Source organism: Triticum aestivum, chromosome 6B, assembly GCF_018294505.1.
Source record: "Triticum aestivum cultivar Chinese Spring chromosome 6B, IWGSC CS RefSeq v2.1, whole genome shotgun sequence".
NCBI classification, from domain to species: Eukaryota; Viridiplantae; Streptophyta; class Magnoliopsida; order Poales; family Poaceae; genus Triticum; species Triticum aestivum.
In genome coordinates, this window is record NC_057810.1 from 708,239,991 (window position 1) to 708,255,943 (window position 15,953).

The 15,953-nt window shown below is 46.8% G+C and overlaps 2 protein-coding genes across 2 annotated transcripts; both read right to left on the reverse strand.

Annotated features, from left to right (window-relative positions):
- Positions 1-319: 319 nt before the first annotated feature.
- LOC123139862 (acetyl-coenzyme A synthetase, chloroplastic/glyoxysomal) lies at positions 320-6,461 on the reverse strand. Its single transcript, XM_044559557.1, has 18 exons — positions 5,739-6,461; positions 5,309-5,455; positions 5,067-5,222; positions 4,811-4,933; positions 4,555-4,723; positions 4,211-4,293; positions 3,980-4,081; positions 3,819-3,907; positions 3,614-3,704; positions 3,210-3,323; positions 2,366-2,442; positions 2,197-2,275; positions 2,030-2,098; positions 1,774-1,949; positions 1,606-1,662; positions 1,405-1,495; positions 1,184-1,282; positions 320-771 (listed from the first exon to the last, which is right to left on the reverse strand). The coding sequence occupies exons 1-18, from the start codon at positions 5,946-5,948 to the stop codon at positions 586-588; spliced, it is 2,118 nt and encodes a 705-aa protein (XP_044415492.1). The 5' UTR covers positions 5,949-6,461; the 3' UTR covers positions 320-585.
- A 7,708-nt stretch (positions 6,462-14,169) lies between these two features.
- Positions 14,170-15,558, reverse strand: LOC123135055 (ethylene-responsive transcription factor ERN1-like). The gene has a single exon (XM_044554178.1). The coding sequence runs from the start codon at positions 15,470-15,472 to the stop codon at positions 14,603-14,605; it is 870 nt and encodes a 289-aa protein (XP_044410113.1). The 5' UTR covers positions 15,473-15,558; the 3' UTR covers positions 14,170-14,602.
- Between the last annotated feature and the right edge of the window lie 395 nt (positions 15,559-15,953).

Here is a 15,953-nt window from a genome sequence, read left to right on the forward strand (position 1 = left end):
AAGTGAACCCTCTCGAACGGACGTCAACTGGAATCCGACAGATTTAATTCAGGTGGGGGGTACTGCGGGTTGAATGAGTGAAACGGCAGGGGGGTTTGTGCAAAACTACAGGCGCTGACCGGGCCGGCCACTTGGCAGCCAATTGGCGAGCTATGATTGGCCTGGGACTAAAACATCACATTGGTTGCAAGTTGGGGTATGAGTTGGTCTAGTTTTGCAAGTTTGGGACTAGATCATCACATTGGGTGCAAGTTAGGGTACCTGGGGTGCTATTACCTCTTTTTTTTTCTTTAGACCAGCCTTGACAAAACACCATCTGTTTCTACAAAAAAAAACATTACAGTTGACATTTCCTTTATTGACGTATTCTTATTCGGCCAATCAAATACACTCACGGAACTCTACGGATATGTGATACACAAGTTTACAAAAGGAGAGAACATTACATTACACCACGCTTTCAGTTCTCCAGCCTCAGGAGAAAATTGCGCTGATTAAAAGGAGACCAGTGAACACTAAAATCAACCTTCTACCAACCGCATAACCACACGGGGGAAATAAACAGTCGCATAACCGCTTTACATCCTAGCAATCTTTGAGCGCGATCAGCTGGTCGACGACGCCGGGGTCGGCGAGGGTGCTTATGTCGCCGAGCTCGTCCAGCTGCTTCGCGGCGATCTTGCGCAGGATCCTGCGCATGATCTTGCCGCTGCGGGTCTTGGGGAGCCCCGGCGCCCAGTGGATCCTGTCTGGCGCTGCAAATGCCCCGATCTGGCACGCAGGAAAAAAAACACGCATGAATGACAGGCAGCAAACAGCATTGAAGGAGCTCAGTTGCCCGTGTTTTAATTCTTTGATGTGTCTTCCTAGCCAACATAAGATTGACAGTACCTAGTCTGGAGCATGTTCATCTGGCTAACAAAGAGTGTTGCTAACTAATTTGCCTGAACTACAAGCCTCGTTATAATAGCTGGTGAAGTGTTTATTGTAGAATCGGGCACCTTCGCAATTTGTTTTGGGATTGGCCAGAACTCACTTTGTTCTAAACAATTTTGGCATGCTGAATAGACAAATTTTAAGCATCGGATTGCATACTTCCATGTAAGGGCGGAATTTTATTTTCTGATCGTGTAAATCGCTTTTGAATGAAGATGTGAAACATCCAGAAGCATCACGAAAATACCTGAGTGCGGACTTTTGCTATGAGGCTCTTTCGTAGTTCTTCACTGTAAGGAACGCCATCCACCAAAGTTACAAAAGCATATATTCCCTGACCTTTGACCTGAAGTACTTCTTTTATTAGGAATTTGGAGCAGATAATATGACAATAAGAACTGTATATGATGGGATAGAAAATATAACAGAAGTGCAGGGAAGGTTAGATGAAGTATCGGTGGGCCATACCTCATGCTCAACACCAACAACAGCGGCCTCTGCACACTGTGGATGCGAAACCAAAGCAGACTCAACCTCTGCTGTGCCAATTCGATGCCCACTACATATTCAAATGTGCAAGATAACTCAGTTGTAGCATAACAATATGCAACAGCCACATACTGAACTGAATTTCTAGCAAACAACAAATGAACCAAATAAGCAGCTTACCTAACGTTGATAACATCATCTACTCTTCCAGTAAGCCAGTGGTAACCATCTTTGTCCCTGACATGAAAATATTATTTGCTGCGCTTTTAGAGAGGTAATCTATATTGCGTAAAACTGAAATACGCTTGGATCTCATGCCCTGTTGATGGAAATAACTCAACAAGTTACCTGCTGCAACCATCACCAGTAAAATAGTAGCCAGCAAATGGCTTGAAGTATGTGGTCTCATATCTGTCATGATCTCCATAGAGGGTCCGGAAAGCCCCAGGCCATGATTTTTTAATGCAAAGATATCCACTACATTCTCCTTCAATCTCCTGTCCTTTCTCATCAACAATGACCGGCTGTAAACCGTACAAATAGTAATGAGTATTTGATAAAATGCATGGCTGTATTCTGTATTTCACAGGTAGATTGTGTTTACCTGCACACCAAAGAAAGGAAATGTTGCAGAACCCGGTTTCTGAGGCCAAGCACCAGGTAAAGGAGTCATCTGCAGAGAGCATTTACAACAGTTAATTTTGCGATTGGTCGCTTTATCGTCCCTTGAAATAGAAATATGAGAAGTGCCGGCTATTAAAAGGCACTTACCATGAAGCCACCAGTTTCAGTCTGCCACCAAGTGTCTGATATGGGGCACTTTGAATCCCCAACAACATTGTAGAACCATCTGAAATGAAGTAAAACACGCATGAGAACAACCTCTTATAAGTGTCCTGGATAGTATTACTCTTTAACACTTGTTAACTTATCCATGTACCTCCATGCACTAGGATTAATTGGCTCACCAACGCTTCCCAGGACTCGGAGAGATTTTCGAGAGTAGCGTGTAACATACTGCAAAAGCATATCATGCAATAAGTAAAAAAAAGAACATCCACACCAAACATACATATAAAAAAGGTTTACAGAGTGACCACTATGATTTTTTTTATGCTATCCAAATCATATTACAGCCGGTGTGTTTTATTTTCAGTGTTTCATATTTGTAGTCTCCTGGTTCGATTCTTTCCAACCATCATTGGCAATAAATAGCTCGCTGTGGTTGTTCCGTAAAAAAAATTCATGGAATCCGATAGTTAAGAGCTCAATCTTGGAGAACAAGTGTTTATCGATTAATCACTAAATCTAATAGTTTTGCACAGTAGAAACAGCTCGAGAATCTTCCGGTTGATAAGTCATACGAGCTTCTTAGCAACTTAAGCAACTAAATATGTAATAAGCAGTGAGTGAATTATTGGTATGTTATGTTAGGTTGACTGGGTTGTCAGATGCAGATATATCGATATAAAAGCAGACAAACTCCAAAGCACACGCTTCCAACAACCAACGGACAGTTCAATTCGTGTTTACTAGAACCAGCTGTTTGGCAAATGTTGAGATCTAGTGAACCGTAAAAATTGAGAGAATATTGAACTTGATGGTTGATTTGCAATCATTTAAGATTTTAATTAGACGACTTAGAATAGTGAATAGTTCTTCCCTCCATTCAAGACAACCAGATTGACAGACTTGAGCATAGTAGGGGTCTTAAACACAATGCCATCCAGCATCAATGGCTTGTTCACATTACTGGGAGCTGGCTTAAAGAACATCATGCATACCTCATCACCATCACGCATGAGTGAACGGACGAGTGTTGGCGCGGTATAAAATATCGACACCTTGTACTTGTCCACAATGTCCCAGCACCGACCAGCATCAGGGTAGTTCGGAGTCTACATGTACATGATTCAATGGCATATTTAGGCATAGTACAATTAAAATCAAGCCCCACACAAATTATCGAAGCAAACAAATTGAGTTTTAAGAAATACATACAACAAGTACAATTTCTAAACATAAAAGTCTAGTGGATTGTTATGAATTGTCAGGCAAAAGGATACGTCAAACATAATGACAACCCCGAAAACATAAAACCACTGAATTTTCTTCCATTCATCAAATTTGGATTGAGCTGACAGAACTTCACAATATCCTAACTAGAAAAGCTTTTAGAAATATATACCCCTTCAAAAACAAGAACTGCAGCTCCATTCAGGAGTGGGCCATATGTCACATAGCTATGTCCAGTAATCCAGCCACAGTCCGCAGTGCACCTGATGCCAACAAACAATGGAAGGTATAAGGGAAAACAGCAATTTCTATTAGTAGTTCCCAAACAAAGGACATGCTTTATATTCATATAAGTCAAAAACAAATCTTCTGTTTACCAGTATATGTCTGTTGGCTTGTAATCAAAAGCATACTTAAATGTTGTTGCAGTATACACCATATAGCCCCCAGAAGTATGCATAACACCCTACAAATTTATTAACAGAGATTAATACTCGAGTAACGTGATAACAGGATAACCCGGTGTAGCTTAAAGTACCTTTGGTTTTCCGGTGCTGCCACTCGTGTACAAAAGAAACAATGGATCCTCCGCATCCACCCATTCCACATCACACTTGGTAGGAAAATTGGTCACAACATCCTGAAAGATATGTCCAAGGAACAATGGTTAATTGATATTTGCTGTTATTTGAGGATGCAAGCCTGCCCTGAAATACAGGATGCATATTGGAAATGTTGACAAGTTGCTGTTGAAGGGGAAAAAATTCACCTGCCACCAAACATCTCTTCCCACTTGCCATTTTGTGTCTTGCCTCTTCATTACAGACTGGTTTTCATATGTCAAACAAATACCTGCTCAGCACAACAGTAGTGACTAGTCAAAATCAGCAAACCACATATTGACAGCATTCAGTTATATACGAATCTGTCAATGATCTGTAAGTCATCATAAATACTGATCCCATTGTCCACCACTGACAATATATAGATCTGACCATAATTTTCACAATAACACAACATTAAACCCCGTAATGGCAAGCGTGAGTGTTGCCACGGAAGCCCAACAACAGCTCAAATTGTCTATGCAGTACAGAAGTCAATCCTAGTACATACCTACAGAGAATCCATTCTTCTCACTTTCCACCAGAGCAGCATCCACTATATCTTTGAGAAGAATGGGCTTGGGCCCCCTTTTCACGGCATTGCAAGTGAGCACAAGCTTAGGCTTGCAATCAACGATCCTTTGGGCCAGCGAATCCGCAGAGAAGCCAGCAAACACAACCTGAAGGGAAATTTGGGGTGCATCGCATCATAAACGCAAACAGGACCAACCAGGATAACAAATGGAGCTTGCAGTTGCAGTGCTTACCGAATGGACAGCGCCGATACGGGCACATGCAAGCATGGCAATGGGAAGCTCCAGCAGCATCGGTAAGTAGATGATTACAGCATCCCCCTTGCCGACACCAACACTCTTCAAGTAATTGGCAAGCTAGCAGAAAGCATAAAACAACAAATTTAGATTCAGCACCTTCCCCAAACCTCCAAGACCAAGAGCATCGACGTCCCATGGCACATTATTATCCATTCACAAAACAATCAGATATAGGCATATGCATCATTACCTGGCAAACCTTCTCCAGGAGCTCAGAATAGGTGAGCTTTCCATCCTGACCGGGCTCGTTCCCCTCCCAGTACATTGCAATCTTGTCCCCACTCCCAGCCTCGACGTTGCGGTCGACGGCATTGTAGCATATGTTGGTTTTGCCCCCTTTGAACCACTGGCCAAGACCAAGAACCATCACATGATTCACAGTCTCCAGAAATGCTAAAATTCAGTCAACAGCCATCACCAGAAGACACCTACACTGATGTGGACGGGGCCCTTGCTGACGTCGAGGTTCTCGGAGCAGACCTCGCTGGGGTTCCACTTCTCCTTCCAGTAGAAGGCGTCGGCGATCTCCGACCAGAACCCGGCCGGGTCCTTGATGGACCTCTCGTACATCTCCTTGTACTGCGCCACACACCAAGAGAGATCACAATCATCTTTAAGAAAACGCAGCAGGAAAGGAATGAAGCACTGAAATCAAGATGATTGCATCCTAGCACTGTTGCTATCTCTGTGTACGATCTGTCGGTAGAACATAAACTCAGCAATGTCCCTGTCTTGCTGACTTTTATCCGCCATGAGCCATGTCTTGATCATGATCAGGACAAGACACTTTTGTGCTGAACTAAACGCCGCGGTTGATTGACAGCAAGCGAGCGATCGAGGAGCAGAGTATATATGTATGTACCTGCTTGGGGGAGGAGACGAGCGCGGAGGCGGAGAACTCGGCGCTGGGGAAGATGAGGTCGTGCTCCTCGTCGGCGAGCGACTCGCCGAGCACGACGGCGCTAATCCCGGAGATGGTCCCGGCGCCGGAGGGCAGCTCGGACATGGACTCGACGTGCCGGAGCTTGTCCGGCGTCCCGCCCGCCTGCTGGCCCGCGGTGGCGGCGCCCATGGCTGGCCCAGGCGGCGGCGGCAGGTCCGCGGAGGAGGGCACGGGGCAGGGGCGGGGGCGGGTGGAGGTGGGAGATGCGGCGAGATCCAGATCCGGGCGGGGGCGGGGGGCGGCAGCAGCGATGGCTGTATAAATAAACGATCTTTGAGCGGGGGCGAGAGCGATCCCTCGGCGATCTCCGAGCGCGAGCGGCGACTCCCCGCCCACCACCCTCTCTTCTCCCTCTCCTCCGCTGGCTGCTGGCTACCGGCCCAGTCGTGTGTTGACTTCCCTCCCTCCTCGCCACTGCCAGCCACGGAGGGGATAGCGACCGGCGGAACGGCCAGCAGTAAAATATTGGCAGGTAGGGGGTGGCGATGCGCGGCTGGACGGGCCGGCGGCTTAGCTAAGCCGCCGGTCAGCGGCAGCGGCGACACCCGCTCCACGTGACCCCGGAGCCGCGGCGGGTGGCGCGCGGGTTGGTGTGATGAGCGGCTTGGGTCGGGTTGGGTTGCATTGCAACTAGGCGCGACCACGACATGACGGCTTCAGGCGTGCTTGGAATTTGATTCAGCGGCTCCACGAGAAACATTCCTTTTCAGGCCGTGATGTGACTTGCCACCGAATAATTGGTCATTTCTTCCTTGATATTGATTCATGAATTAATCCCCTCGCCTCGCCGCCGGTGGCGGATCCCGGAATGGAAATTTACCGGGGCGACCAACGGCGGCGGAGCTTTGGGGTGCGACACCGTTGGTCGCTGGGTAAGGGGGGTCACCCTCTGCCCTGCCGTCGGAGACCCGAAATGGAAGTTTATTTGGGTGAACACCAACGGCGGAGCTCAATAATGTTTCGTTGCTGGCCGCTAGGTAAGGGAGGTCACCCTCTGCCCTGCCGTCGGAGACCCGAAATGAAAGTTTATCTGGGTGAACACCAACGGCGGAGCTCAATGATGTTTCGTTGCTGGCTGCTAGGTAAGGGGGTTACTTTGCTCCGCCGTTGGAGATCCGGGGCGGCCGCCCTTGCTTGCCCCAGTGCCGGGATCATCACTGCCCTCACTTATCATGTTCGGCCTAGCCATTGGATAATGAAATTCAAAATGTGTCGTTGAAAGAAAAGTGTTGTTGGTCTGAAAAAACATACATTTTCACTTATTTAAATTTGAAAAGTTGCAGAATAATTGTACATGACAACGGTAGAAAAACATGGTGTGGCCCACTTGTGAGCTGTGCAACAACCACACGACGAGCGCTCGTGTTCCTTTGTTTAGCTGAGGCTTATTCGGCTTAAAAGTTTTTCATGAAAATTATAGAGGACTTAGAAATTCCAGCTATATTGGTCTTTTGATTTGTAGGCTTAAATATATTTTTCTTTTTGTTCTATGGGATTAAAAAATCCCTAAGGTTTCCTTTTAAATACAATTCATAAGAAATTAGCTTCCACTCAAACACCTTGAAAAATATGACTTGCTTTTTCTGTGGCACGATCAAATCAATCAAAATCCTATAGCATTGAATGGGCATGACATCCCAATACTAAGTCTAAGTTTTTGATAGAAATTTTGTTTATAATTCAGCTTTACGCTTTTTCTTATGAAAACATTAAAAAGCAAGCAAAGCAAAGAAATAAGTATGATGTTTTTATATGGAGGTTTGGTTCATTCGATGTGACGGCAACGCAAGCAGCAACAACAACAACAACATGGGGCAGAAGTACCAACAACAATGCCAAGGCTGTGACCCTCTTGTTAATTGGGACTAACCATACAATGTTTGGTGAGATCTAGCTACCGCTCTGTTTGTAAGCGTCTCTTTCATGTACTCCTACTTGACAGCCCAATGATAAGATAATAATGTCATCAGACCATTCACGTATACAAAAAGGTTGTGAGTGTAGTCTAAGCATTGATCTGATCTACCTAACGGTCCCACATTTTTTAGTTTTCGGTCCCACATTTTTTATGTTTTTAAAGCTACCAATATTTTCTTATAAACTGTAAAAGCACACTAATTTTTTAGAGAGAAAAAAAGCACGCTAATTTCGTACACCTATTTTTGCAGCGTTGTGAAAAGGCTCGAGACAAGTCTGTCTTTAAATTATGAAAATCGTCAATTGGCCATGAATTATGGCGACCGACAACCCAACAACTTACCAAAGAAAGAAAACAGCTAATGCAACTTACGGAAGAAAGAGAACACCTACTAATAGACAAAGCCTACAAATGGCATGTTCTTTGACAAAAACAAACACGCCGAAAACAGAAATAAAACATAGCTTGCAAAGTCGATGATGTCGTCCGCCACGATATACACAAACTGAAATACTATACTTTTAGTAGTATGACTTCACATGAGCCATTTAGCAGTGCAATTTCCTTGCCGATGAATGACCAGCGGATCAAGGACGAGGATTGAAATTGAGACGTGGAGAGAAGGAAGAAGAACACGAGGAAGGGAGTGATGCAGTGGCGGGCTAGCTCAGCCAGAGAGCCGGGGCAAAGTACACTATGCTCTAGTTTGTCAGCTGGTTGCCCCTACAAATGATGGTTAGTTGTACATTTACTGCTGTTGTTTAAGCTAGAGTCTGTGGCAGAGCCCGGGCAGCTGCCCCGGGTAGCCGGGAGGTGGCTCCGCCACTGGAGTGATGTTTCTTCTCATTATAAACATTTTCGAGTGCTGTTTTTTCCACAACTGTCATTTTCATGATGAAGTTTTTCAAAAACTCCAAAAATATAGGAAAACGAGGAATTTTGAAGTTTTTTAAATGTTCACTAGCTTTTTTTAGAATCTTTTAACTGTTCATTAACAGAGGAGGACTTTCGGCTTACAACCGCACGGCCCAGTGCTTCAAAAAAAAAACATCCCGGCCCAAGGCCCGTGGAAGGCAAGGCAAGAGTTTTTTCAGCGAAAATCACGTACGCAACGATTTATTCATCGCCGGTGCACTCCACAAACTGCTTGCTCGCTCTGGAAGTCTGGATTGAGGAGGCTTCTCTTCTGTGCCTGTGCCGTTGCTGGGTCCGGCGACGAGGATGGCGACGTCTGCCTTCTATCCAGCCGCCGGAATCATCTGCCGATGCGACGCGAAGCAAGCAACTGACCAACGGCCACGACGACAACGATCGAGGACAGGCGGACCGATCATGCGGGCACCCATAGCCCCCAGGTTTCAGCTGTCGGCAGCCAGCCACGAGGCCGGAGTATCATATATTAGTACGGAAAAACTAACGCCGACACGTGTGGGCGTTTGCAGATCGCCCACACGCCTTCATCACCACTCATTTTGCCACGTATGAATAGATGACATCAGCAGAAATTTTTTTAGTTTTCGGCTTAAAAATGTTTTATCTCCTAAATAAAAAAGCGAACTAAAAATCCGTTTTTACAGTTAAATCCGTCTCGACGAGATCTTTAAAACTAGACCCCATGTTGATATGTTTCAACGAATTTTTTTTTCCCAGAAGTTGCCATGATGTTTACACTATAGTTGCCATAGTGCTTAAACTAAAGTTGCCATGTGGCAATTTTAGTTTGTAGATCATGGCAATTTTAATTTTTTGATGATGGCATTTTGAGTACTTTGACCATGAAAATATTTTTTTTACTGAACCATGGCAATTTTAAGTGCATGTATCATGGCAATTTTAGTTTATAGTGCATGGCAAGTCTAGTTTCTTAATTCTTCGTTTTTTAATATGTTAAAATTACTTTTAAATGTAAAAAAATAGTTGAAACATATCATGGCAACTTCAGTGTAAATATCATGGCAATTCATGTGCAATAAACATGGCAACTTTTAATTAAAAAAATTCGCCGAAATATCGATATGAGATCTAGTTTTGAAGATCTCGTCGCGAGGGATTTAATGGTGAAAACGGATCTTCAATCGGATTTTTCATTTAAGAGATAAAACATTTTAAAAACTGAAAATCCGAAAAAATTCTCGCATGCATGCATGCGATGACGTGACAATCTATTTGCATTACAGACGTGTGGTGCGTCTCTTTTCTTGCCACACGTGTGGCAGTTATCGACGTCCTACTAGTATCATGTACTCCCTCCGTCTGGAATTACTTGTCATCAAAATGGATGAAAATGAATGTATCTATAATTAAAATACATCTATATACATCCATTGCAATGACAAGTATTTTCGGACGGAGGGAGTATATGATACTAGCATACGATGTCTTCATAGTGTATAGTAACATAGAGTACTATCATAGACGATCATATTTATTGTCATGCATGTCACAAAGTAGTATAGCATAACATGTTACTGTATCTACCTATGTTACTCTAATCTTTTTTTTTAATTCTTTGCCACATTAATATATTTGCTATTCCCGAGTATACCATCACTATGGCCTAACCTGATCATTAGCCGCTAGCTGCTTCCTTTTGCTAGAGCCCGCGCACCACTGACCACGTGTGTGTGCTGTCTAGCTAGCTAGCTAGCTGTTCCATGGAAGGAGATCGCGAGGAAATCGGTTCAGTGGTTTGTTGGCACACTGTTTGTTCAGACTTCTCCTCGAGACGCTGAGCACGACCGTATATACGTGTCCGTGCCAAGCGTGGCTACACATGACAGTAGATGACACTATGCACGATATATGTCCTTCTTGGTTGCCAATCGCAATCCGCGCGCCTGCCGTCTCCGCCAAACTGAAAGCGGTTGGTCATTGTCGTGTACGTATGCATCAACTAGTTCGTGTGCGCCGCAAACCTTTCCTACGTTCGGAGCATGTCCAGCCAGGATTGTCAAATGTGACACTGCGTCCACGGACAGCGACCGATCACCTCCTATTTCTTCGGGTTAAACTCAAATGTCCCCCCCCTCCCTACTCCAGCTGCATATATTACAGTACAGGTTTACAGATCTGGATCTACTTTTTATTATTTTTTTAATATTCATTGTGCTACCATGATTAAAGACGAATATATTGGAAGTCTTTTTCGCAAAAAAAAGTTATTGTACAATTGAACCCAGAAGAGCAAGTTCAACCAGACAGATAAACTAGATACATTAAGTAAATAAACTAGATAAAGGGAGAGGGCCACCGGACATCACCATTTCCTCGCCGGCCCCTTCCCCTTGCGGTCATCGGAGCAACGTCAATATTCGTCCGCATAGGCATCGATGGCCGGAGGGTCTTCATCGTGTCGGTGCTCCTCGTGCTGCTGTCGGACGACAGCTAGATGATGCTCATCAGACGACGGGCAACGCGAGGTCCTTCACGAGACATACCGTTTTCCCCCGGTGACCGCATTCTTCTTTGCCCCGTGCTCGGGCATTGCGTAGGTACGGAAATACCTCGCGCCTGTGCGGGAGGAACTAGCCTCTGTCACCCTTTGCATGATGTTGCCCCTCGTGGCGTGCGGCTTTCGCTTCCGTTTTCGACGTCCTCCTCCGCTAGCTCGGTGCAGGAACAATCACCCAGTGCTGCCCGAGAGGAGCTGGGTCCGAAGGGGTAGGCGAGGCGCATGGCGAGTGACGGATCTGTAGTGCCCCGGAGCGCGACGGGCTGCCGCGATCGGCCACATTGGGTCGCTAGGCCACTACAGACGACGCAGAGATCGAGCTCCCGCCCCTTTCCATCCGCAATCGCTAAAGGGCAATGCGGAGCGCGAGCTCCTCGTCACTCGGTGCCTCACTATCGAAATCCTCCTCCTTCAAGAGCTCGTCCCAGTTGGTGGGACTGGACTCGTTGCCGGATGCGCTGCCCGATTGGCTGTCCGAGCTGGCCATGGTGGAGGGGAGGAGAGGGGAGGAGACATGTTGTGGAAACAGAGCGAAGCGATTTTGGTGGGATTGCAGAGCAGAGTAATTTTGGAGCGGAGCAACGTTGCCCGCAAATCGCCCCCAGTTTGGCTCCAGTTTATGGGATTTCGGACTTCCGGGTTAGTCCGGACAATTTTGGTGTGGTCGTTGGATGGCAGAAAATGTCTGTATTGTTCAGCCCAGACATTTGCAGGCGGTTCGGTGATCCGCGTTGGGGTTGTCCTAATTTGTGCTAACTCTTAGTTGCCGTCTTGTTGATTATGCGACTGCACCTTGATCATTATTGACATCCGTTGGTCTGTGTGTTATTTGTGTGTGTGTGTGTGTGTGTGAGAGTGAGTGAGAGAGAGAGAGAGAGAGAGAGAGAGAGAGAGCGATGGTGACGCTGTCTGCGTCGTTCACTTCCTGAAGGCATCGCCGTGGAGATGTTCAAGACCACTCTCTGCTACCTCCGGGAAAACCCTAGATCAGTAGATCGGATGACGGCGGCTCTCTGGTGTCGTTTCCCCCCTGGGGGCGTCATTCTTGGAGGTGCACACGGACTCGAGGGACTAGAGGACGACGACTTTGGTGGAGCGGTGCTTCATCTTACACATTGATGGTGGCGGATCTCGACGGCATGGTGCTGTGGAGACTCGGCGTCTGATGCGCGGAGATGGACTCGTGCAGGAGGAGGAAGCTGTCTGGCGTCATGGGGGCGTCGATGACAGAGTGGCCAGACAAGGTAGAAGCCTCAATATGATCTGAAGACGGACCTGTGGAAGATGGCGGCGACGACACACGAGTGCGTCTGACCGGATTGTGCCCCAGACCCGGTATGTGGCTCGGCTGGGGCTTCCGGCTTTTGATGTTAGGCTTAGGTGAGTGGTTTGGGTAGTGGCCCAGCTAGCACCCCTTCATCATATGGATAGGAATAATGGCATATGTTGCCAAGATGATGGATTCAGGTATATTGTTTGTAGTACTTTGTAAGGTCCTTAAGAATAATCAATAAAGTGGCCGTATGCATCTCCCAGATGCAGAGGCCAAGGGTCATCCTCCTTTTCTAAAAAAATCTTCATGGGACCAATATATTTGCAAGTGCTCATGTAGCGCTATGAACATATCATTTTAGATATAGTTCTGAGATTAGTCATTAATCTGCTTAGTCATCTTGCTCTATTTAAACTGGTGTCATGATCGCAAGCATATTGTATCAGTTAGAGTTAATGTATGGCATTGTCTGAGTTCTTCGGTAGGGACGACGCTTGTTTCGAACAGGGTAGCGGGCGATGGATCGTTGGAGTGACCCATACTAGCAAGTCAAGTTGTCGTACCTCAAGGAACCAAAGGGTTCTGCTCTTCTGGAACCAGTTCCATGTGGTTCTAGCACAGGTTGTCTGACATTGGAGTACCTCCTCCCCTTTTAAGAGTGTAGAAGTGTGAAATTTGCCCCTTGTGACTTCTGGGGTGGGAAGCATATTGGTCATGTGTCACACCAATAATTTCTTTGTCCATTTCTATTGTATTGTTCCTTTTTTTCATTTTTGTTGAATTTAGTCCTGCCAATTATTATATTCTTTATCCTTTGAATCCAGTTCATCCATTCACACACACCATCATACCACCTTATTTAATAGTGAAGTATTTGCTTGCTGAGTATGAGTCGTACTTACCCTTGCTTTTTTCTATTTTCTTATGTAGTAGATCGATTAACATAAGAATGCGCCGAAGACTTCAGATAGAGTGGGTTTTCAGCTCCCGGGTGCCTAGGCACCCTCTATGAACAGTAAAATCAAAACAAATAGAAAAAAAATAAAAAAATCTAAAACTTTGCAACATCAAAGATGATCAAACTTTGTAGGCGCTTGCAAGTTTTCATGCCAAAAAGTTATTCGAGGAGCTCTACACACGAAAAAGTTTTCATTGCTTGAAGTTTTGAGCATTTTTAGCACTGAAATTTAAAACTAATTCGTACACCTTTCTCTACATGATATTTTGACATGAAAACTTGCAAGAACTCACAAAGTTTGATCATCTTTGAAGTTGTAAAGTTTCTGATTTTTTGATTTTGTTTTCTATTTTTTTATGTTACTGTTTATAGAGGGTGCCTAGGCACCCAGGAGCTGTCACACCTTTCTCCTTCAAGTAATAGGCTTGACTAGCGGGTGGGAAGCAACTAGCAAATGCAATGTATTTAGTTGTAAATGTGAAAAATTGTAAAGTAAATATATAAGCTTTTATGATCCAATGCTGATTTATGCATGCTTAATATATGACCTTGCGTGATTATGGGCCACACTTGATGTATAGACGCGCGGTGTCTCTCTCGCCTAGGCCCTGTACTGGGCGTGACAAACCGCTGACCGTGCGCAATTGCATTTAACGTATTTCATTTATTTGTAACCTCGATTAAAAAAGAATCATGTTAAAACACAAATTAAGAGAAAAAAAGTATGAAAAGTTGATAAAAAGAGAAACATAAAAGAAAAAAGAAACATGCTAACGTTACTCGACTGAGACTTAACCATATCGTAACTACTACTCCCTCTGTTCTAAAATATAAAAACATTTTTAACACTACACTAGTGTCAAAAACGTTCTTATATTATGAGAAGGAGGGAGTACTTTAAATCCGAGGATTACCCACCACAAGAATTACATTATTGCTGTGCGCGAGGGTGATACACCTCTACGGCACAAGATAAATTTCTCTTACAAAAAAGGATCAACGCTTCAAAATCCACTCGTCTCATCTCTGACATCCGCTGTCACATTACTCTGCTTGCTTGGCCATCATTCCTCATACAATCTTTCTGTATGGAATTGGCTCCCGACGGCAGAAAATGGACCCTAAAACGAGCAAGAAACCTCAAGATGATGAGATCTCGCCGCCGGCGAAACCTTCGACTGGTCTAGTACATGAGAGACCTGCAAGACAGCTGACAGATCGGCGGCAGATCCCACAGCGAGTCGCAGGGGTCGCTCCCGATGTCGAACCCGTCGTCCTGTTCCTGCTGGACGACCCCGCTCATGGCGGCGCCGGGCGACGCGGAGTCCTCTTGCTTCTCCGGCCTCGCCGCGTCCGCGATCACCCGGCACTCGGCCACGTTGCGTCGCGCGGCGAGCGTCGGGGCAGCCGGGCTGAGCGTTGCCGGCCATGGCTGATGCTCGAGGTGCTGATGGAGCTGTTCGCCTCCGTGGTTGATCCACTGGTGGTAAGTCATGTGGTTAGAGAGGCCGGGAGCGGGAGTGTGGTGGGCGGCGGCTCCACCGGCGCTCATGGCGAAGCTGATGGTCGAGCTGGTGCTGCTGGTGCTGTTACCGGCGCTGGCATTACTAGCTGCCGTGGCGAGGCTGATGGTGACAGCGGGCTGCTGGGACGGCGCCCGCGGCGGCGGCGGCGAGGCGCTCTTCTTGAGCTTCTTGTGGGTGAGCAGGGTGCGGATCCTGGAGGCGAGCGGCGAGTCCGGCGGCGAGGAGGCGGCGGCGGGGGCGGCGGTGGCGAAGTTGGTCCGCGTGTTGGAGCCCCGGAGGAGGCAGGCGGCCTCGTCGTAGGCGCGCGCGGCCTCCTCGGCGGTCTCGAAGGTGCCGAGCCACACCCGTATCTTGTGCGTGGTGTCCTTGATCTCCGCCACCCACCGCCCCGACGGCCGCTGCCGCACCCCGACGAACTTGCACTTGCTGCTGCCCCTCCCCTTCGCCGCCGCCGCCGCCGCCGCCTTGCCCACCGCCGCCTCGTACTGGCATTGCTGCTGCTGCTGCTGCTGGAACTGGAGCTCCATTGATTAATTCTCTCTCTCTCTCTCTCTGGTCTGGTCTGAAGTCTGAACTTTGGCTGGAGGAGGTTGTGCATGAATTTAAGGGAGGGGAGGCGCTGGGGCGAGGTCGTGGAGGGCTTGTCATGGCGCGCATGTCTGTAATGGCGAGATCTTTGTTAGTGGGGTAGCGGGAGGCTGAGTTTTCTAGGGGCGCTAGACGTTGAATCCTGTGGGTTATCTCGATGTTTGATGTGGTCGTACGTCGTGGCTGGCATGTTTGTCCTCTCCCCAGGTTGACGACAGCGCCCTTTGTTCTCAGGCCGGGCGACGAGCGCTACGTGTCTCGCTGCCGCGCCATGTCCTCGCCGAGGAAGGAGCGACCGAGCGACGTGGAGAGGATGAAGAAGAAGATGTGACGACGAGGAGGGGGAGGGAGGGAGGGAGGGGGTCACGTTTTCCCTCGAATTGATTCATTAATTCCTTGTGTGTTAGAGCCCGCGCACTA